The sequence below is a fragment of the Lutra lutra genome, chromosome 12 (assembly GCF_902655055.1).
Source record: "Lutra lutra chromosome 12, mLutLut1.2, whole genome shotgun sequence".
Lineage (NCBI taxonomy): Eukaryota > Metazoa > Chordata > Mammalia > Carnivora > Mustelidae > Lutra > Lutra lutra.
Window position 1 is genome coordinate 84,350,061 of NC_062289.1, and position 23,163 is coordinate 84,373,223.

Consider the following 23,163-nt stretch of genomic DNA (forward strand, 5'->3'; position numbering starts at 1 on the left):
CTGGACTATGTTTTTTGTCTTTAAGTGGAATGCTATTACACTGTTACACTTCGCATCCCTGAAAATAAACAACTTGAACTTAGTCTCAGGTAGTGTGATCCTGCTCTCAGGCCAGCAGAGGGAGCATACTATAACCATTCCAGACCATTCCAGATTTCGTTTTCATTTTGAGGACTCGAATAACCATGTCTACTCTTCTAGAAACAGGAAAGGGAAGAAAATCTAGGAAAGGGGCAGCTTATTTTCAAGGCCCTCACAGAACCTGAGAGATTGAATTAAAGGTTAGATACTTGTTTTCCTCCGAGTGGAAGTATATAATAAAAACAATCCAAGTTTACGTAGTGTTTTTATATACACTGTCTTAATATTTTTGTCAGTGCATATAATAGCACCACATGACGTCTGTAACCTGAGGAAACGTGTGGCACTGGGGTTCCAGGGACTTGTCAGCATGCAGGAAGTGGTTGTGAACAGGCCAGTCTTCCACTGAGGACTTGACTGCTCCCTAAGTCATAATAGGTAGTAAAGGGCCCCTGTGAGGACTGGGAGCTCCGGGGAGAGACACCTAGCAGTTCCTTCCTTGGCACAAACCCCAGGTCTCATATTAAGGTGTGTTTGTGGCACTCCCCACCGTGTTCACAGTCCCCATATCAGACAGGTATGGTCAATGTCATGTTGTAGAGGAAGTGCCTAAGACCCGCTGCTGGTCAGTCACCTAGTGACCCTAACTTGAGAGTGACTGACCCCCACATCCACGCTTTTAGCTACTGTGTTGCCTCCTTGTCAAAAGCTTTTTATTTTTTTTTTTTTTAAGATTTTATTTATTTATTTGACAGACAGAGATCACAAGTAGGCAGAGAGGCAGGCAGAGAGAGAGGAAGGGAAGCAGGCTCCCTGCTGAGCAGAGAGCCCGATGCGGGACCCGATCCCAGGACCCTGAGATCATGACCTGAGCCGAAGGCAGCGGCTTAACCCACTGAGCCACCCAGGCGCCCCTCAAAAGCTTTTTAAAAACTCTGGCTTCTCCAAAATTGGCTTCCATTTTCTACTTGTTCAGTTACTTATTGAGGACACACTTATGTAGTTCCATGTACTTGGGGCTTTAGAAGAAGAAAATGATAGCATCTGCCTCTAGGAGCTTACACACTAGCAAAAGATGATGGGTCCCTCTTAGTCACAGGATCCATGGAGTCACCAGATGGAAAGGTCAAGGTACTTAAACCATCTCACTCAAGATGGTCTAAGTACCTTGGGAGAAGCACCGAGAGAGGATTGGCTTCAAATTCACAGGGCCGTGGGTTCAAGTGTTTATTCGAAAGGTACTTAAAGACTCCTGAAAAGAGAAGAATCTTGAGCAAAGCCTTAGAGGGGAGGTAGAAGGATTTCCATAGGCGAAGCGAGCGTTGAATGTACAGAAAATGCCATGAGTAACCCAAGAACACTTGCAGGGTGGTAGAAAAAAAGACTTTAAAAAGGGCCATTGATTCATCAACGCTGAGAACTCCTGATTGCTTTACTATGGGGTTTGAATTTTATGAGGGAAAAGGATCTGCGTAAAGATCTTTCAGTAAAAAGTGACCTCATCCAAGTGGTATTTTAGGAAGATGAATCCTAAAGCAGAACTGAGAATCAGAAGAGACGTGTCACAGAAGGAAGCCTCCCCCAAATGAAAAGGAGTTGCCTTAGGAAGGTGCCCCATTTTTAAAATCTGTTCTGCCTGCCGTATTCGAGCATGATGGAGAGGGATGGGCGGAACAACAGGTCGTTGTTTGGGCCTGTCTGCTCCGGAACAGATCGCAGGGTGTGGGTAGGTGAGGTCATAAGCAAACACTTGTTCTTCTGGATGGACTTGGAGCCAGGCTGGGGACAGGTTTCTCATCTTTGCATTGGGTGAGAGGGAATGTGGATTGTAATAGGGGTTGCTAAAGCAAGACCAGCTGTCAGCTCCTGGGCAGGTAAGTGGAAAAAAGGCACTGCCCTTACTAAAACCAAATAGCAATTTCTTCTTTCAAAAGCTTGCATTTCCTTAAGTAGTCAAAAATAGCTTGCTTTCTGGGGCGCCTGGGTGGCTCAGTGAGTTAAAGCCTCTGCCTTCGACCCAGGTCGTGTTCCTGGGGTCCTGGGATGGAGCCCCGCATTGGGCTGTCTGCTCTGCAGGGAGCCTGTTTCCTCCTCTCTCTGCCTGACTCTCCGTCTACTTGTGATATCTCTCTCTGTCAAATGAATAAATAAAATCTTTTAAAAAAAAATAGCTTGCTTTCTGCTGACGACAGACTTTCTCCTAGTTGGTTCTCCTCTTCAAGTTCTCTGCTGGGACCATTTTGCCCTTCTGTGTCATACTTTGTAGACTGTCATTAGCACGCAAAGTCAACAAGGGTGTTGTAACAATTTTGAATACCCAAGTGGTTTGTAAGGCATGACTTGTTTCCTGAGAAGCCGGTGTGTCCACACAACCTGTGTTTTTCTTCAGCAGTTAGTAAAGTCCTTTTTCCTTCAACCTAATGTATCCATTAATTTAATGGTCTAAATTCACTTTAGAATGTTCAGGGTGATATTCTTTTGTTGAAGTGTTCATAAATTGTTCTTAACTACAGAGCCATTTCTCTATTAATAGATTGTGAGTTTCTGAACAGACATGTTTTGTAAATTACCAGCAACCTAGGTAGAATGTTTATAGAATATTGGAGTGGAAGGAAAATATGACAGCTGTCTAAAAGGAAATTTCATATATATATATATATATAGAGAGAGAGAGAGAGAGACTCCTAAAGAAATAATTGCATTTGCAGGGTGGTGGGGGAATGGAGGGAGACTGTAAAATTAAGCGGAAAGACCTCCCTCCCTACTTATTACTTGCAGAGCATGTTTTTGTCATTCATACTTGGATTTCGAATTTGTAGATTTTATAATTTTAGAAAACCAGCCCTCTGTAAAATTCACATCTCATACCCTTCCAGCTGATGTTAATCGTCTATGTATTAGATTTAATTTCTAGTGAATTTCCATTTGCAAGTATACCCCTTTGTAACTATTTAAAGAATAAAGTGAGAGACTTGATTTTTCTTTAAAACCTTTACTTTTTGAATTGTAAGCAGAAGGAGTAACAAAGCCATCAGTTCGAAGGGAAGTCTCCTGTAAAGGAAACCCACACAATTTTTCTTCATACAGTATAGAAATTTATTTTTTTACCAGTTTCCTAAACCTCAAAGTTTTTTTCTTTCCCCAAATGGAAAGTCTTGATTTTTTTGTTGATTATAAATGTAGTACATATTTGTTTTATAAATTCAAACAAAACAATAGTATATAGTCCTTTATAATCACAACTTTCAGAGAAAAATCATTGTTTGTGGTTTGGTATACCTTTTCCCCAAGCAAATACCTATAACTAAGAATTTTTAAAAATGTTTTATATGTATAAGTGTTTCAATAAAAGTGAAATTATACTATACTCATAAGTATTTGAAATCTAGTTTTGTTTTTTAAGATTTTGTTTTGGGGAAAAAAAAAAGATTTTGTTTTGGGGTGTCTGGGTGGCTCAGATAGTTAAGGTTTTGTTTTTAAGTAATCTTTATACCCAATGTGGGGCTTGAACTTAAAACCCCGAGATCAAGAGTCCAGTGCTCCATGGACTGAGCCAGCCAGGTGCCCCTCCAGCTATTATTGTTAATGGCTATATGTTAGCATACCACGTTTATTCAATATTGTTTATATTTTTCCCTATAAATGCTGCGATGAACATTTTTTTTTTTTTTTTTTTGCATCTTGGCGATCACATTTATTGAAAGCATTGGAAAAAAAATTAAAATGCCCATTAGCTTAAGAATTTTTGAGTTATCTGTAAATAAACTTATTTCAGGAGTGGAAGAATCCTTGGTCACTTCTTAATATCAAAATTTACGCAGGTTTCTTTTTTGAATGTCTTCTACATTTAAAGAGGCAATCATACAAAAACTCCTATATTCCAGACACGATAAATTCTTCGTTTCAGCCAACTCTTAATGGAGGGGCAACTAGTACAACACCATCTCCCCGGACAAAAAGCATCGGAATATTCCGTTTTGTTGATTTATATATCTCTTCATATGTTTCCTCATCAATTTCTATAGTAGTCACAGTTTCTTCTACATCTCCCAATATCATATTTAAATGCTGATCATAAGCATGTAATCTGCCTCGAAGCTCTCTGTCATTTCTCATTTTCACATAAATTCGCTCATCCAGGCTGAGCCTGATGAGATCCAGGGGCTCTTCTACGGTGTTGGTGGTTTGTTGCTGGTCCACGTCGTCCGCCATGTTTCAAACCCTCCGCCCTTTCCCTGCTGCGATGAACATTTTTAAAAAATTTTTTGAGAGAGCACGCGTGTGTGAGTGGGGGGTGTGGGCAGAGGGAGAGAATCTCCAGCAGATTCTATGCTAAGCATGGAGCTTGATTTAGGGCTCGATCCCACAACCGTGAGATGGGGTGGAAATAGAGTCAGAAACTTAACAAACTGAGCCATCCAGGTGCCTCTGCAGTGAAGTTTCTTTGTTTTTTTTTAAGATTTTTTTTTTTAATTTGAGTGAGTGTGCACAGAGGAAGAAGCAGGCTCCCCGCTGAGCAAGGAGCCAGATATAGGACTCAACCCCAGGACCCCGGGATCATGACCTGAGGCAAAGGCAGATGCATAACAGACTGAGCCACCCAGACACCCCTAAAGGTAAATCCTTAAATATTTATGGTAATATGTTCACAGGATGCATTCCTAGATTATCAGATATTTTATGGGTGTTTTGGCAATTTTTATTTCTTCTGTAAATTGTCTTCATATCCCTTGCTCATTCTTTGTTTAATGATACAAATAACTCTTTATTAAAATGTATTCTTTTGTTAGGTAACACTGAACAATTATGTTTTTAATCTATCTTGTATATTTTAGCTTGTTTATGATACCTTTTGTAGTACGGAAGTTTTCAGATTGTTACCAGTCAAATCTTTGAATCTTTTCCCTTATGAATTAACAATTTTGTTATGATGTTCTATTTTCCAAAAGACTTTTTATTTTGCAAACTCACCATCTGATATCCAATAATGGGGTTATTGGTTGAAACTGATATTGAAAAATTATTTCTTCCCCAGTATTTAAGTTGTGTGATTAGTAAGACTGTCTCTCCTTGTAACTCTCTCAAGTTTATTTTCTTTCTTTTTTTTTTTTAAAGATTTTATTTATTTATTTGACAGAGAGAGATCACAAGTAGACAGAGAGGCAGGCAGAGAGAGAGAGAGAGAGAGAGGGAAGCAGGCTCCCCGCTGAGCAGAGAGCCCGATGCGGGCCTCGATCCCAGGACCCTGAGATCGTGACCTGAGCCGAAGGCAGCGGCTTAACCCACTGAGCCACCCAGGCGCCCCATTATTTTTAATAAAATTTATATGGTAATGGGAAGTTCTGTATATCACAAATTCTAAATATCAGAAATGCAGGGGCGCCTGGGTGGCTCAGTGGGTTAAGCCGCTGCCTTCGGCTCAGGTCACGATCTCAGGGTCCTGGGATCGAGCCCCACATCGGGCTCTCTGCTCTGCGGGGAGCCTGCTTCCCTCCCTCTCTCTCTGCCTGCCTCTCTGTCTACTTGTAATCTCTCTCTGTCAAATAAATAAAATCTTTAAAAAAAAAAAAAAAAGAAAAAAAAAAAGAAATGCATTTTTTGGGCACCTCTCAGCCCATCGGGTGGCTGCCTTCAGCTCAGGTCATGATCCCAGGGTCCCGCATCGGGCTCCCTGCTCGGCGGCGAGCCTGCTTCTCCCTCTCCCACTCCCCCTGCTTGTGCTCCCTCTCTGTCTCTCTCTCGATCAAATAAATAAATAAATAAAATCTTAAAAAAAAAAAAAAAAAGAAATGCATTTTTTAAAACAAGTATCAATGACCCGGCTACATTTGGAATTTTTATAATACAAGGAAATACAGAAAATGCAAGAGATTTAAGTGTGACTCAGCTTTCTGTCGTTTTGGACAGCTGACGTTGCTCCTCTGTAGGGGTGACAGACATCATACCAGAGCGAGTTCTTAGTGTTTCCAGCGGCGGAGGCGAGTTCATTAGTCATAAGTGAGAATGACACATGAAACTGGATTAGGACAGGTTGTGGGATTAGACCCAGGGCCGATTTCTCACGGGCTCCTAACAAGTTTCTTTCTATTCCTACCATGTGGCTTCCATGCCTGTCCCGATCTGTGGTTCCCTAAACCAGTTACAGTTCTGGGTGTTGCCCTGGTCTGGTTTAAAGTCTGCGTATTTGAATACACGGGGGACTGCTGAGACCTGACTGTAGGAGGGTGGTTGGAACCTAATACAGTTTCATGACTTAAAGAATCAAGGATGGGGACAGGTCACAGGCATGTGAGAGGACCAGAATGTGTTGCCTACGTTCATAACTGAAAGAAAGGTGAAGTTCTCCCGAATTCTCTCCAAAAAGTTTATGACCCACCATTAAGAATCTGGCATTAGAGACCCAAAGACGTTGCGTTTCTCAGGCCCTTGCGGGGCTTTTGCTCTGGCTGTTTTTTCCTCTGAAATCCAACTGGCTGAGCCCCTCACCAGCTTAAAGTGTGTGCTAATATCCCACCTTCTCAGTGAGACTGCCCCAACCACCTGGTTGAAAACACACACACATACATGCCACCAAATCGCTCCTGATGTCCCTTAATCAACTCTTTTCTGTAGCATTTTTCATTCTCTAACATATTACATAATAACTTATGGTTTATCATCTGCCTTCCCCAACTAGACTCTCAGTTCAACCAGGCAAGGATCTCTCGGTCCACGGATGTGTCCCAGGCTCCTAAAACAGTGCCGGGCACATTAGTAAATACTCAGAAATGTTTGCGATTTTTTTTTTTTTTAGATTTAATTTATTTATGTATTGGAGCTGGGGGGAGCAGAGGGAGAGGGACAAGCAGACTCTGCTCTGAGCACAGAGGCCCACATGGGGCTTGATCCCACGATCCTGAAATTGTGACCTGAGCCAAAACCAAGAGTCTCACACTTTAACCAACTGAGCAACCCAGGCGCCCCCAACTTTTGTTGATTGACTCGATTTGGAAGCTGAAACATCCTACCTATTTATGGCACTAGGGAGCTGGCTAACACCCTGGTAGGTAAGTAGACTCACGCGCAGGTACAAGTTTGAATTCTTGACCTTAGTCCCTGCCAACTCAGGAGTTTCTGTGTGTCATCCTCACTCAAGCTCCCGTCACCATGAACTGCTTTTCATTTTTGGCAAACCAAAACAGTTTCTGATCCCATTCTTTATTTGATCTTCAGAGCAAAATTACCGTCATATTTAATATGCTTTGTGTGACCGATTCACTCCTGGGTCTATTTATATAGTGCACAGGCAGACATAAGCCTCATTGCACTCTTAAGAAGTTGTGGGGCACCTGGGTGGCTCTGTCGGTTAAATGGCCAACTCTTGATTTCAGCTCAGGTCATGATCTCAGAGTGGTGAGATCGAGCTCTGCACTGGGCATGGAGCCTGCTTGAGATTCTTCTCTCTCTGCCCATCCTTCCCAACATGTGTGTGTGCGCACGTGCATGCGCACACATGCAAGTTCTCTCTCTCTTCAAAAAATTTCTCTCTCTCTTAAAAAAGCGATGTAACCAAGTGTGTATTACAAAGGAATACTTAACTGCAGACACAAAACATAAGTGGTCTCCTGAATATTCATCAGTGAGGATGGAAATGGGTTGTGTTGATTTCCTAGCTGTGAAGTAGTGCTGAATTTTGTCAAATACCTCTATTGTATTGAGACTATTCTATTGTAGTTTTGTCCTTTATTCTCTTGATACAATGTATTCCATTAATTAATACAATGTACCCCATTAATTGATTTTTCAGTTAAACCAACTTTGCATTCTTGGGATAAGTACCATTAGACCATAAGGTATAATCCTTTTTCTATATTGCTAGATTAAATTTGCTAGTATTTTGTGAAAGATTTTACATCTATAGTCACAAAAATATTGGGGTATGGTTTTTTTGTTGTATTGACTTTTTAAAAAAGTTTATTTATTTAAATAATCTCCACAACCCAAAGCTGGGCTTGAACTCACCACCCCCGGATCAAGAGTTGTCTGCTCCTTCAACTGAGCCAGCCAGATGCCCCTGTTGGACTGATTTCTAAAGTACAAGGAAGATTAATGGGTTTGTGGGTAGTAATCCAATTATCTAAGAACTTACATCCTTGAACAATTTTTTAAATAACTTTTCTCATCCTTTCATTATTCTGAGTTATTATTAATCCTAAGGGCAAGGATATGTTCCATTCCTAGTATAAATTAATCATAAGTACATGCAAAGGGCTGCTAGTAAATTTATTTCTAAATTTCTACATACTCATTATCTAATTTAGTTGCTTATTTAACTTTGATTTTACCTCAAATTCTGCTTTCTGGGCATTTTACTTTTTTTTTTTTTTAAGATTTTATTTATTTGACAGAGGGAGAGGGAGAGAGAGCATAAGCAGGGGGCGCAGCAGAGGAAGAGGGAGAAACAGGTGCCCCTCAGAGCAGGGAGCCCAGCACAGGGCTCGATCCCAGGACCCCGGGATCATGACCCAAGCCAAAGGCAGATAGATGCCTAACCATCTGAGCCACCCAGACACCCCAAGATTTCATTTTTAAATAATCTCTACACCCAGAGTGGGGCTCAAACTCATGACCTCAAGCTCAAGAGTCACATCCTCCCCTGACAGAGCCAGCCAGGCCCCCCATGCTTAATGCTTGAATGTATTCAAGGTTGTATCTGTGGAAGTTATCATTCGCTGTGTGACAGATGATCCCAAAACATAGTGTCTTATAACATCAATAATTTATTATTTCTCATAATTCTGTAGTTCAGGGTGTTCTGCTCATCCTGCTCAGATTCACGCATGAGGCTACATTCATTCGGTAGCTCGACTGGGGACAGGGGCCAAGATACTTCCCATGGCCAGGGCCTTGGTACTAGTTGTCAACTGGGCCCCTCTCTCCACGTGGTCTTACATCATTCGGTAGTCTAGACTGAGCTTAGTTACAAGTAGCAAAAGCATTTCAGGAGGGCGAAAACAGACACCGCAGGCCTCTAAAGGCCTAGACTATGAAATCCCCACAGTGTCACTCCCACCACATTCGGACACAAGTTGGCAAGACCAGCTCAGATCCCACCTCTTGAGGACTTGAGCTGCAAAATACTGTGGCCGTTTTTTCAAAATCTACTATTATGCAGATTTCAAGCAAAGTATTGTAAGTCGCTTCAGTTCTTTGAGAATTCTCATGCATCAAGTAATCAGTTAACTCAATCTGTAGTCTTGTAACTATATGATAATTTTTTAAAAGATTTTATTATTTTTTTTTATTTGACAGAGGGATCACAAGTAGGCAGAAAGGCAGGCAGAGAGAGAGGGGGAAGCAGGCTTCCCACTGAGCAGAGCGCCCGATGCGGGGCTCAATCCCAGGACCCTGAGATCATGACCTGAGCCAGAGGCAGAGGCTTAACCCACTGAGCCACCCATGTGCCCCAACTATATGATAACTTTAAATATTATTTTGAAACTCATCTATTTTAGAAATATCTGAGGTTAAAAATAGGTAACTTCCAGAACAGGGGGAAAAAAAAATAAGTGGAATAAGAGTGTTTAAAATCAGAAACCGGGGCGCCTGGGTGGCTCAGTGGGTTAAAGCCTCTGCCTTCGGCTCAGGTCATGATCCTGGGATCCTGGGATCGAGCCCTGCATCGGGCTCTCTGCTCGGCAGGGAGCCTGCTTCCTCCTCTCTCTCTGCCTGCCTCTCTGCCTACTTGTGATCTCTCTCTCTCTCTCTGTCAAATAAATAAATAAATAAAATCTTAAAAAAAATAAAATAAAATCAGAAACCACTGAGATAACAACGTCAAGTAGTAATGCTAACAAACCAACCTATTTTTGTGCACTAACGTTTTAAAACACTCTGCTCTTATCCATTTGGCCTACAAGGACAGATCTCTCTTCCAAGGAATTGTTTTATTATTGGCCCAAAGTACTACATTCAAGTTTAATGTGGTCTATTTTTGTATCAAGTGGTTGGTGATAAGTAATAGTCATCAGTTTGATAAAATTCAAAGTTGGCACAAATTGACTCCTATCCATATGAATAAGATAGGAGATGGTAGGGGCACCAGGGTGGCTCAGTTGGTTAAGCATCCTGCTCGATTTGGGCTCGGGTCATGATCTCAGAGTTGTGAGATCAAGCCCCACGTTGGGCTCCTCACTGGGGATGGAGCCTGCTTGGGATTCTCTCTCTCCCTCCCTCCGCACACAATCCCCCCACTACCACCTTCTCCCTGGCTTGTGCATGTGGGCTCTCTCTTTAAAAAAAAGTTTTTTTAGGGGTGCCTGGATGGCTCAGTTGGTTAAGCCTTCAGCTCAGTCATGATCCTGGAGTCCCAGGATCAAGTCCCGCATCAGGCTCCCTGCTCTGCAGGGAGTCTGCTTCTCCCTCTGACCCTCTCCTCTCTCATGCTCTCTCTCTCACTCTCTCTCTCAAGTAAATAAATAAAATCTTAAAAAAAAATTTTTTGGGGGGGGGCGCCTGGGTGGATCAGTGGGTTTGGGCTGCTGCCTTCGGCTCGGGTCATGATCTCAGGGTCCTGGGATCGAGCCCCGCGTTGGGCTCTCTGCTCAGCAGGGAGCCTGCTTCCTCCTCTCTCTCTGCCTGCCTCTCTGCCTACTTGTGATTTCTCTCTGTCAGATAAATAAATAAAATCTTAAAAAAAAATTTTTTTTTTAAATAAAAAGGAGATGGTGTCAGTAGTTGTTCAGCACCTACCATGTGCAACACACTTCCCTGAGACCCCATCATGCGGAGAGGAATAAGACCTCTAGCCCCCAGAGGAAAAGAAAGCACAGGATTAACAACTGGGTGGGGCAGAACCTGGTAAACATCCCCCATCACTACAGAGTCCCCCTTGAAAATTCAGAGTAGGCTGAGAACACTACCACCTAATCAGAATGCCATTGACTTAGGTCAGATTTGAATGAGAAGCCCTAGTGTAACCTCAGAATAAGAAGATTAAACTTCCTGAAACCATAATACAGAGGAAGATATGCTTGCTGAAATAAACACCGTTAGCAATTGGGAACTGGTTGTTCGGTACTGGGTGCTGGGCTGTGTTCCCGGATAATATCCTGAGAGAGGATACACGTAGTTGGTGCCAGAATCAGGGTCCATTTAACTTCTATTTGAAGATGTTATGACTGACCTCACCCCCATGTGGGATTAAATAGTGACCTCCCCCCACAATCATGTGATCCAGAACCTCAGAAGGTGACATTATTTGGGAACCGTGGTTGCAGCTATATTTAGTTAAGAGGAGGTCATCCTGGAGAAGAGTGGGCCCTTAACCCAATATGACTGATGTCCTTACAAGATGGAAATTTGAACACAAAGATGAAGACACACAGGGAGGAGGCCATGGGAAGATGGATGCAGAGACCAGCTTGATGTGTCTACAAGGAATGCCAGCAGATTCCAGAAGCAGAAAAGAGGCATGGAGCAGATCATCTCGCAGAGAGCCCGGAAAGAATTTGCCAACATCCTGCTTCCAGACTGTGAGAGAATGAGTGTCTGTGTTTAAGCTACCCGGATTGTTGTACTTTTTACAGCAGCCCCAGGAGACTAATACAGTTAGTTGATTAGCATGCTTACAGATTCCATTATCAGGGCTCCACAGTCCTCCTCTGTTAGTGCTCTGCCAGTCACGAGTAGTTTTCCATCTGGGGTCAACATAACGATTGCAGCTCCAGCCATCACGTCTGTATTCCAGTCAGTGTGAAGTAAAGAAGAAAGGCAAGGCATTGCTCTCTTCCTTTAAGAATCCTTCCAGAAGTTACATGGGCCACTTCAGCTTGGCCAGAACTTAGCTGCATGGCCGCACCTCACAACACAGGCATCTTGGGAATATGTCTTCATTCTGGATGTGTGTCTGCTAGGAAAAGTCAGGTGCAGAAACAGGGAAGAATGGCTTTTGCGGGGGGGACATTTCATCATCTCTGTGATAGTCTTCGAAAACCAAACCAGTGTAGTGAATGTAGTGAAAAACAACACTCACTTTACCCTGATTGTAGTATGTTCAGATCGGGCAGAGCTGGGGCCCCAGGTGGCTCAGTTGGTTAAGTGTCCTGCTCTTGATTTCTTTTTTTTTTTTTTTTTAAGATTTTATTTATTTAGGGGCGCCTGGGTGGCTCAGTGGGTTAAAGCCTCTGCCTTCGGCTCAGGTCATGATCCCAGGGTCCTGGGATCGAGCCCCGCATCGGGCTCTCTGCTTGGCGGTGAGCCTGCTTCCCCACTCTCACTCTGCCTGCCTCTCTGCCTACTTGTGCTCTCTCTCTATCAAATAAATAAATAAAATCTTTAAAAAAAAAAAGATTTTATTTATTTATTTGACAGACAGAGATCACAAGTAGGCAGAGAGGCAGGCATAGAGAGAGGAGGAAGCAGGCTTCCTGCTGAGCAGAGAGCCCGATGCGGGGCTCAATCCCAAAACCCTGGGATCATGACCTGAGCCGAAGGCAGAGGCTTTAACCCACTGAGCAACCCAGGCACCCCAGCTGACTCTTGATTTCATCTCAGGTCGTGATCTTGGGGTCCTGGGATGGAACCCTGGGTTGAATTCTGTGCTCACCAAGGAGTCTGTCTCAGATTCTCTCTCTCCCTCTGTCCCTACCCTGCTCATGCTCTCTCTCTCAAATAAATAAAATCTTAAAAAAAAAAAAAAAAAAAAAAAAAGGAATGGGCAGACAGAGGCCAGTATGGGCCAGTCAGAGGCGAAGGGAAGCAAAGGGAGGATGCGTGTGTGTGTGTGTGTGTGTGTGTGTGTGTGTGTGCTTAGAATGCCACATGAAAACGTGAATAAGGAAATGTATTTTATCCACTGCTCTGGCAACCATCTTACAACCAGCCTTAGGAGCAAACAGACTCTGCAAATGGCTGGGAAGGGGAGGAAAAGGCTTTGGGTGCTTGAGAAAATTGTCGAGTCATTGAATCAACCGACCCTGGCGCTCAACCCCGCTCCACACTTCCTGTTTTATGAGCTAATTATTTTTCTGATTCTTTAAGCCAGGCTCACTTAGACGAGGTGCCGACATCATGCTCCCTGATGTAAACGCTGTTAAAAATGTAGGAGAATTTTTGAATAGCAGAATATGAACGTGAACATCTGAGCAGTCTTGGCAAATTGAAGAACTCTTATCTTCCTTCCGCTTTAGGAATTTCACTGGGGACTCAAATAGCTTTATCTGGCGGAACACACACATAGTTATTTCCAGGTAGCTTCTGATGGCCTGGCTGTGATGGAGAAATATTGGTTCTGTATTTAGGCACGGTTCAGGTGTGGGCTTGAGTGGAGGCAGGGAGAGAGATTGATTCTCATGCATCGTTGGTGGGGATGAGAATTGATTCAATCATTTTTGGGAGGGCAATTAAAAAGAAATTTAAGTGTACATCCTTTAAGTATGCAACCTATAATCTGAGAATGAATCCTACAAATATATTTGTATAATGCAATTGTTTGAAAAGAAACAGCAGGCCCCCAAATGGAGTCACTTGTGCTAAGTCCATCTCAGCAAACTAAAACTTAATACCTAACCTGACTGTGGCTTCCGCCTCTCCCAGGGACACAACTTATAACCACTCAGTCTGGAATTACCAGGGCAGCACTAGTGAGGTCGTCTGCTTGGTGGACCCCTGCAGTCCCCTGCAGGAAGGTGACCTTGCCTGAAAACAATGCTCATTGTGCTAGAAACTTTCTTTTCCTGCCCCCTTCTGCTTATAAAGCTTTCCATTTTGTATAGCTCCCCAGAGCTGCTTTCTTGCTAGATGAGATGCTGCCCAATTCATGAATTGTTGAAGAAAGCCAATAAGATTTTTAAATTGTACTCAGTCGAGTTCTGTTGTTTTAGTCCAATATACATGCATACACTGCTTAGTACAGCAGTACATGTAATAACGAATACTGAAAATAACCTAAATGTCTATCAGTAGGGATTGAGCAAATCATATGGCACTCATAATCCTGCAATGAAATCACTGAAAGAAAAGGAAATGCCCTCCATCTTCGGATATGGAAAAAGATCTAGCTATCCCCTACGGTATGTGTTACCTAGACAGGTCATGTCTGGATGTATTCTGTGTGTCCTGCAGACAGCCCCCAACGTGCCATGATGCAAATTACAATTTTTTGATTCTATGGTAGTGGGAAAGGAATACACATAAAGTAGAAACCGCACTTTGAGTACTTGAATCTGGATCTTGTTCGGAGCTGGTAAGCTGTGGTCCCGTCCTCTCCCACAATGCTGGGCAGTGGCCTCAGCTCCCCGTCAGCCACGGGATTACGAGGGTCAAACAACTGATACACTAACACGGCCATTCTGTTTGTCACTCTCAGTACAGAAGTCAGTAAATTACATGGGGGTAGTCAACACTTCCTTATAAAATAGGCTTTGTGGTAGATGATTTTGCCCAACTGGAGGCTCATGTCAGTGTTTGGAGCATGTTTAAGGTGGGCTGGGCTCAGCTATGGTGTTCAGTAGGTTAGGTGTATAAATTGCATTTTTTAAAAAGATTTTATTTATTTGACAAAGATCACAAGTAGGCAGAGAGGCAGGCAGAGAGAATGGAAGGGAAGCAGGCTCCCTGCTGAGCAGAGAGCCTGATGCTGGGCTCGATCCCAGGACCCTGGGATCATGACCTGAGCCAAAGGCAGAGGCTTACCCCCTGAGCCACCCAGGCACCCCATAAATTGCATTTTTAACTTACAATATTTTCAACTTACAATGGGTTTATCAGGTTGTAACCTCATCTAAGTCGAGGAAGATACACATATATTTACATAGAAGTTAATAAATATAATACTTATATAATATATATTAACTTTTATATTGTAACAATATGCATGTTAGCTAAATTATATGCAAATATGTTACATTTTATATTGTTCAGGAAACATGTATATCCTTAGTTCTGATACACACACATAAACACACATGTTTAAAGAATTTCGATTCTCTGCCTCACCTCATACAGAAAAAAATCTACCTGAGGAGAATAAAAGATTTAATGTAGAAAGCAAAACTTATGACAATTTTTAAAAAGATTTTATTTATTTATTCGACAGAGAGAGAAGTCACAAGTAGGCAGAGAGGCAGGCAGAGAGAGAGAGGGGGAAGCAGGCTCCCCTCTGAGCAGAGAGCCCGAAGCAGGGCTCAATCCTAGGACCCTGAGATCATGACCTGAGCTGAAGGCAGAGGCTCAACCCACTGAGCTACCCAGGCTCCCCAAGACAGTATTTTTTAAAGACTTTATTTATTTGTCAGAGAGAGAGATTGAGATCATAAGCAGGGAGAGGGGCAGGCAGAGGGAGAAGCAGGTTTCCCGCTGAGCAAGGAGCATGATGTGGGACTCGATCCTAGATCATGACCTGAGCTGAAGGCAGAGACTTAACCCACTGAGCCACCCAAGCGCCCCTCCCCTCCAGCTTCTTAAGTCAAAGCCCTAAGGTGTTGATATCGGAAGGTGGGGTCTTTGGGAGGCAGTTAGGTCATGAGGGCAGAGTCATTATGAATGGGATTAGGGTCTTTAGAGACGAGACCCCAGAGAGCCCCCATGTCCCTTCTGCCATGTGAGGGCACAGAGAGGGACGGCAGCTAGGAGCCAGGACGGCAGGCCCTCACCAGATCCTGAATCTGCAGGTGCCTTGATCTTAAACTTTCAGCCTCCAGACACTTAAGAAATAAGTGTCTGTGTCCTATAAGCCACCCAGCCTGTGGTGTTCTGTTAAAGCAGCCCACGTGGGCTAAGACACCCCCTAAATGAGAAATGTTAAATTATATTAAACTTCCAGTATAATCATATTAATTATTTAATCTCTCCCTAAGAAGAGAAATTAAATTCTAAAGAATAAGATTTTGTCAGATAAGAGGCACCTGGATGGCTCAGTCAGTTAAGCGTCCTACACTTGATTCAGGCTAAGGTCATGATCTCAAGGTCCTGAGATGGATCCCCCCATTGGGCTCCCTGCTCAGCAGGGAGCCTGCTCAAGATCTTATCTCTTTCTCTCCCTCTGCCTCTCCCCACTGCAGTCTCTCCTTACCTCTAAAATAAACTATTAAATCTGTTTTTTTTTAACATTTTATTTATTTATTTGAGAGAAGAGAGAGACAGTGAGAGAGAGCACGAGCGAGGAGAAGGTCAGAGGGAGAAGCAGACTCCCCGTGGAGCTGGGAGCCCGATGCGGGACTCAATCCCGGGACTCCAGGATCATGACCTGAGCCGAAGGCAGTCGTCCAACCAAATGAGCCACCCAGGTGCCCTAAACTATTAAATCTTAAAAAAAAAAAAAAGATATTGTCATAAGTTTGAGCTTTAGAGGGCCACAGACCATTGTAATGTCTGAGATTTTTTTTTTACTCTTACGCGTAAGATCAGATTTTCATCCTCTTGGGGGCAATAAAGCTCCCATTTCCAGTGTATATTCTAGCCCCAGTCAGGCCCACAGATAGCCCCGGCTGGTATCTTGACTGCATGAGACCTCATGAGAGCCTTTGAGTCAGAAGACCTGGCTCTTCCATTCCTGGATCCTTGACCCTCAGAAACTGCGAGATCGTATTTATGGTTTTCAGCCACTCAAGTTTTAGACCGATTTGTTACACAGCAATTGATAATTCAGACAAGGGGGTCATGGTTCAGCATATGATGTGTACCATCTCAACTTGTCTAAGAGTCAAAGGACTGTCAGGGACCTTGTTTTGACTAGTGCCATGAAGAGAGGAGATACCTACCTTGCTTTGGGTTTCACACAGGCACCATGTCACAATAGATGTGAGCAAATTATTATTAGGTTAAACCATATGAAGTTGTGTTTTTTGGACACAAAGTAATGAAACACCAACGATTTCGTGCAGTTCAACCTAGTGGCTGGCCAGAGTCTGGATGCGGGAAATCATACTCAACCGTTTTTTTAATAAAGATTTTATTTTATTTTTTATTTTAAAGGATTTTATTTATTTATTTGAAAGAGAGAGAGAGCATGAAAGAGGGGAGGGTCAGAGGAAGAAGCAGACGCCCTGCTGAGCAGGAAGCCCGATGTAGAACTCAATCCCGGGACTCCAGGATCATGACCTGAACCTAAGGCAGTCGCTTAACCAACTGAGCCACCCAGGCACCCAAGATTTTATTTATTTACTTATTAGAGAGAGAGCACAGTGGGCAGAGGGGCTGAGGGAAAGAGAGAAGGAGACTCACTGCTAAGCTGGGAGTCTGTTCCATGGCTTGATCCCAGGACCCTGGGATCATGACCTGAGCCAAAGGCAGACCTTTAACCAACTGAACCACGCAGCACTCCGCACTCATCAGTTTTGTAGGAAGACCTAGGCATTCTTTGAGTTTCAGTCGTGGTTGACCGCTGTAGCCCTGAGGTTTTCATTTACCTGGTCTCGATTCTCTAATCTGTGAAATGGGGATAATAACACTTTACTTCCTGTTCTCAGAAGAATACAGTATTACAACAAGCAATTAGCCGTAGCTCTTCTGATCCAGAGATCTGGAACCGCGCATTACTGCTGGTTAATACTCTGGGTGTATTTTTAGCTTGAAGACACAGAAAATATAAGTGGCCAGCTTTCCTGGCAGGCAGTTTTCTAAGACAGATCTTTACAGGAATGAGTAGCTGGAAAGCCAGATTTTCTGCAGGCAAGAGGTTGTATTTTTCTTCCCCTTGAGCAACAATACTCTTTGAGCATCTTCATTTGCTCTGTTTTGTGAAGACGAGGTCATATGTGAATACATTCAATTAGATAAAATTTGTCTTAGGACTTCGTGCATTTAGCATTAAACCCAGTGTGTGTTTGTGTGTGTGTGTGTGTTTGCTTTTGATCTTCTGTTTGCATTTTTATTGCCAAACCAGAAACACTGTATAAAGATAATATAATAGAAAAAAAATACAAATTAATTTTCTTTTGCACTTAAGCTCCTTGAAATAAACGCAGAAAGGAGAATTAACTTTAGCAGCCTGAAGCTTTGCTCCACCATGACAAAGGGAACATTTGAAACTAAAATTAACTTCCTCACCAGAGGTGCTAATTTTTGCGTTTATGGTGTCCACGTAGTTACAAAGTGAAAAGCTCTGTGGTGCAACTTTCAGAAAACTGATTTTAGGGGGCACCTGGGTGGCTCAGTGGGTTAAAGCCTCTGCCTTCAGCTCAGGTCATGATCTCGGAGGTCCTGGGATCGAGCCCCACATCGGGCTCTCTGCTCAGCAGGGAGCCTATTTCCCCCCCCCCCCCCCCCCCGCCTGCCTCTCTGCCTACTCGTGATCTCTGTTGAAGAAATAAAATCTTTAAAAAACAACAACAACAACAAAAAAAAAACTGATTTTAGGATGCCAGGAAGACTCATGGGTCCTAGGGCCCCGTGGACAACCAGTGAAATGCAAGGTTTGTTGTGATGATTTCTGATCCCAGTTTATGATTTTTTTTTTAAAGATTTTATTTATTTGACAGAGAGAGATCACAAGTAGACAGAGAGGCAGGCAGAGAGAGAGAGAGAGAGGGAAGCAGGCTCCCTGCTGAGCAGAGAGCCTGATGCGGGCCTCGATCCCAGGACCCTGAGTTCATGACCTGAGCCGAAGGCAGCGGCTTAACCCACTGAGCCACCCAGGCGCCCTATGATTTTTTTTTTTTAAAGATTTCATTTATTTACTTGAGAGAGAGAGAGAGCATGTGAGTGGGCGCAGGGAGGGGCAGAGAGAGAGAGAAACTCCACCAGACTTGCTGCTGGGCTTGGAGTCTGATGTGGGGCTTGATCTCACCACCCTAGAATCGTGGCCCAGGTCGAAACCAAGAGCTGGACGCTTACCCAAATGCCCCACCCAGAGGTCCCCCAGTTTATGATTTTTGACAGAATAATGATAATTTAAGAAATGAGAAGAAAACTCATTAAACTCAAATTATGGAATCTCTTATAGAAGGTAACAACATGAAAATCTCCAACGTGCAGTTGTCATCCTTAACGTTTGGGGGAGATCAACAAAATACTCTAACCCTTTTGATGGCGAGATATTTATTCAAACGCAGTAGTTGTCCTTATGACTGCTTTGAACTGAAATGCTTTGTTCTTAGACAAGGTGGTAGAGGGGCACCTGGGTGGCTCAGTCGTTAAGTGTCTGTCTTCAGCTCAGGTCATGATCTCAGGGTCCTGGGATCAAGCCCCGCATCAGACTCCCTGCTCTGTGGGGACCTGCTTCTCCCTCTGCCTCCCCCCATCCCCAACCCTACTCCCTGCTTGTGCTCGTTCTCTCTCTCTCAAATAAATAAATCTTTAAAAAAGGGTGGGGGGAGGCAGACATGTATCCTTTTTTTGCTGCCTAGAATTCAAACGCCATTCTAATTTGGGGAATCTTAAGGTAGGTTCTGAGCCCCTTCTCCCGATACAGAACCAAAGAGACAGTGCTGTGCCCTCTCGAGGGTCCCCAGTATCTGGGGCACGGCCCTGTGACCGAGGCTGAGCAATTGGATGACCCTCTTGGGACTTAGAAATTTGAGGAAGGAAAAGGCCCAAGCAGGGCTAAAAAAGATCCCCGAGGAAGCAAGAATGCGAGAAGTCCAAGGGTGTCCACAAGCGTCCGGTGACATAAAGCCAGGCCGTAATTCATTCCCATCCTTTGCGGAACCCGGTGTCTCCAGCGATGTGCTTTCCCAGGGTCCTGGCCCTTATCAGTGTTTCCTCTGAAGTTATCTTAAGTCTTACTCTCTCTGATAAAGGCAATGTTCTCCCCACCTTCCAACCACCAGATTTATGCCCCTGGGAAGGGAACAAAAAAATGTGTTGTGGGCCCTTCTCCTTTTCTCTTTATCCTTGTTGGTTTTCATCTCCTCACTACCATTTTGGTAAGACTTAAGAAGGGATTAGTGAGAAATATGTAGTGAGTTTTCCAGCGTGCTGGAAATTGAAGATATAATACAATGAATTCCCACCTACTATAGGCCATCACTTAGATTCAACAATTGCTAATATTGTGCCACTTAGTTTTATCTGTGTGTGTATGCATTGCTGAACTATTTGAAATTAAACTATAAACATCATGGGGGCCCCTGGCTGGCTCAGTCAGGAGCGTGTGCAGCTCTTGATCTCAGGGTCGTGAGTTCGAGCCCCACAATGCGGGGAGAGTTTACCTAAAAAAATAAATAAATTGTAGGGGCGCCCAGTCGGTTGAGTGTCTGACTCTTGATTTCAGCTCAAGTCATGATCTCGGGGTCTTGAGATCAAGTCCCACATCAGGCTCTGCGCTCAGCAGGGAATCTGCTTGAGATTCTCTCCCTCCGCCCCTCCCCCTGCACTCCCATTCTCTCTCTCAAGTAAATAAATCCTATTAAATGAATAAATATATTGTAGACATCACGATACTTCACCCCTATATACTTCAGTGTCCATTTTCTTGGAATGAGGACATTCCCCCTAGATAACCACAATAGCATCTGGGTCCCCAAGAAAATCAGGAATCTAATAAAAGTTCATACCCTTGGTTATTACATCCCTTTATTCTCTTTTGATCAAGAACAACTAGCCCCCCCCCCCAGGATGATTTTTGTTTCTTTTAACCTTTCTGTTTTGAAATACCGATTCATGGAGGTTGCAGATGAATGTACAGGAAAGTCCCATAAACCCCTCGCCCCAGTTTCCCCTGAGTTTGCATCTTCTACAACCACAGCATAATATCAAGGAAAGAAATAGACATTGGTACAATCCAGGAAGTTTCTCAGATTTCTCTAGTTATACATGTACTCATTTATGTGTGTTGTAGCTCTGTGCAAAATTTTAATGACAGATTTGAGATATAACTCATATAAATTAAATTCACCATTTCAAAATTTATAATTCGGTGGGCTTAGCATATTCACAGAGTAGTGAAACCATCACCACCATCAATTTTGGGACATTTTCATCAAGCCCAAAAGAAATCCTGTATCCGTTAGCTGTTTCTTCTGTTTTCTTCTCCCCACCCCCTGCTCTGGCGAACATGGGTCAACTTTGTATTTCTATTGGTAAACGCCTATTTATTTATTATGCCATTTCATGTAAATGGACTCATACAGTGTGTGGTCTTCAGTATGTGGCTTCTTTCACTCAGCATCATGTTTTCAAAATTCATCCTAGTTTTATTTTATTTCATTTTTATTTTTAAAAGATTTTATTTATTTATCTGACTGAGAGAGAGATCACAAGTAGGCAGAGAGAGAGGGGGAAGGGAGAGAGAGAGCCCGATGCGGGGCTTGATCCCAGGACCCTGAGCCATGACCCAGCCATGACCCAGAACCCATGACCCATGAGATCATGACCTGAGCCAAAGACAGAGGCTTAACCCACTGAGCCAGTCGGGCGCCCTGTCATTGACCCATTTTAATTTGTATATGGCATTAAGTAGGGGTCTAACCTCATTCTTTTGCAAGTAGATATCCTTTTATCCCAGCACTATTTGTTGAAAAGATGATTCCTTCCCCCCATTGAATGGTTTTGCAAAAGATCACCCTGTCAAAAATCAATTGATCATGGGGTGCCTGGGTGGCTCAGTGAGTTAAGCCTCTGCCTTCGGCTCAGATAATGATCCCAGGGGATCCCATGATCCCCTCTCTCTCTGCCTACTTCTCTGCCTACTTGAGATCTCTCTCTCTCTCTCTCTCTCTCTGTCAAATAAATAAATAAAATCTTTTAAAAAAATCAATTGATCCTAAAAATAAAGTTTTTTTCCTGGACTCTCACTTCTATTCCATTGGTCTATGTCCTTTTTTTTTTTTTTTTAATATTTTATTTAATTGTCAGAGAGAGAGAGAGCACAAGCAGAAGCAGGGGGAGCAGGAGGCAGAGAGGCAGGCAGAGGGAGAAGCAGGATCCCTGCTGAGCAGGGAGCTCGATGTGGGACTCGATCCAAGGACCCCAGGATCATGACCGGAGCCGAAGGCAGACGCTTAACTGACTGAGCCACCCAGGTATCCCTATATGTCTGTCCTTGTGCCGATACTAACCTGCCTTGTTTACTGTAGTTTTATAGTAGGTTTTGAATTTGGGAAGTGTGAATGTTCCAATTTTGTTCTTGTTTCTTTTTAAGATTGTTTTTGGCTGTTCAGAGTCTCTTGCAATTCCATGTGAATTTTAGGATCAGCTTTTTCACTTCTGAAAAAGTCTGGTTGGGATTTTAATAAGAATTGTGTTAAATATGGGGAGCTTTGAGGAGATTTGCCATCTTAACAACACTAAGTCTTCCATTGCATGAATGTGGGACTTTTCATTTATTTAGTCTTTAATTTTTTTTAAGTTTTATTAATTTAAGTAATCTCTACCCCCAACACAGGGCTAGAACTCACGACCCCAAAGATAAGAGTCTCACACTCCACCCAGTGAGCCAGCCAGGTGCCTCTAGTCTTTAATTTCTTTCAACAATATTTTGTAGTTATTTAGTGTTTAACTGTCTCCTTTTCAAAATACCATTGAATAGGGGAGCCTGGGTGGCTCAGTCAGTTGCATGTCTGACCCTTGGTTTTGGCTCAGGTCATAATCTCAGGGTTGTGGGTTCAAGCACTGCATGGGGCTCTGTGCTCAATGGGGAGTCTGCTTGTGATTCTCTCTTCCTTCTCCCTCTGCCTCTCCTCACCATGTGCTCTCTCTCTCTCTCAAAATAAATAAATCTTTTTTTAAAAGATTTTATTTATTTATTTGACAGACAGAGATCACAAGTAGGCAGAGAGGCAGGCAGAGAGAGAGGAGGAAGCAGGCTCCCTGCTGAGCAGAGAGCCTGATGCGGGGCTCGATCCCAGGATCCTGAGATCATGACCTGAGCCAAAGGCAGAGGCTTTAACCCACTGAGCCACCCAGGCACCCCTCAAAATAAATAAATCTCTAAAAAAAATGCAATTGACTAGCTAAGAAAACTGGGCCTGTCCTGCCTTCTGAATTTATTATTTAACTTTTCCCCTAGCCCCTACATTTCTCATAAACTAGAAGCTAGCCCTAAAGGTGTGATTACTTTCAGGTTCAATTATTGTGGGGGGAATACTTCACAGATGGCTCTGTGTCCTTACATTGTAATATATTCAGACCCATATAAAGGTTGGTTGTCCCATGGAAGAGTTT

At 43.2% G+C, this 23,163-nt stretch overlaps 1 protein-coding gene across 1 annotated transcript; it reads right to left on the bottom strand.

Moving 5' to 3' along the window:
- Positions 1 to 3,981: 3,981 nt before the first annotated feature.
- On the bottom strand, positions 3,982 to 4,311 carry LOC125082001 (U6 snRNA-associated Sm-like protein LSm3). The gene has a single exon (XM_047697059.1). The coding sequence runs from the start codon at positions 4,291 to 4,293 to the stop codon at positions 3,985 to 3,987; it is 309 nt and encodes a 102-aa protein (XP_047553015.1). The 5' UTR covers positions 4,294 to 4,311; the 3' UTR covers positions 3,982 to 3,984.
- Between the last annotated feature and the right edge of the window lie 18,852 nt (positions 4,312 to 23,163).

What these genes read in the sequence shown, in the direction of transcription:
- LOC125082001 (XM_047697059.1), bottom strand. Translation starts at nt 4,293, where the DNA reads ATGGCGGACGACGTGGACCAGCAACAAACCACCAACACCGTAGAAGAG.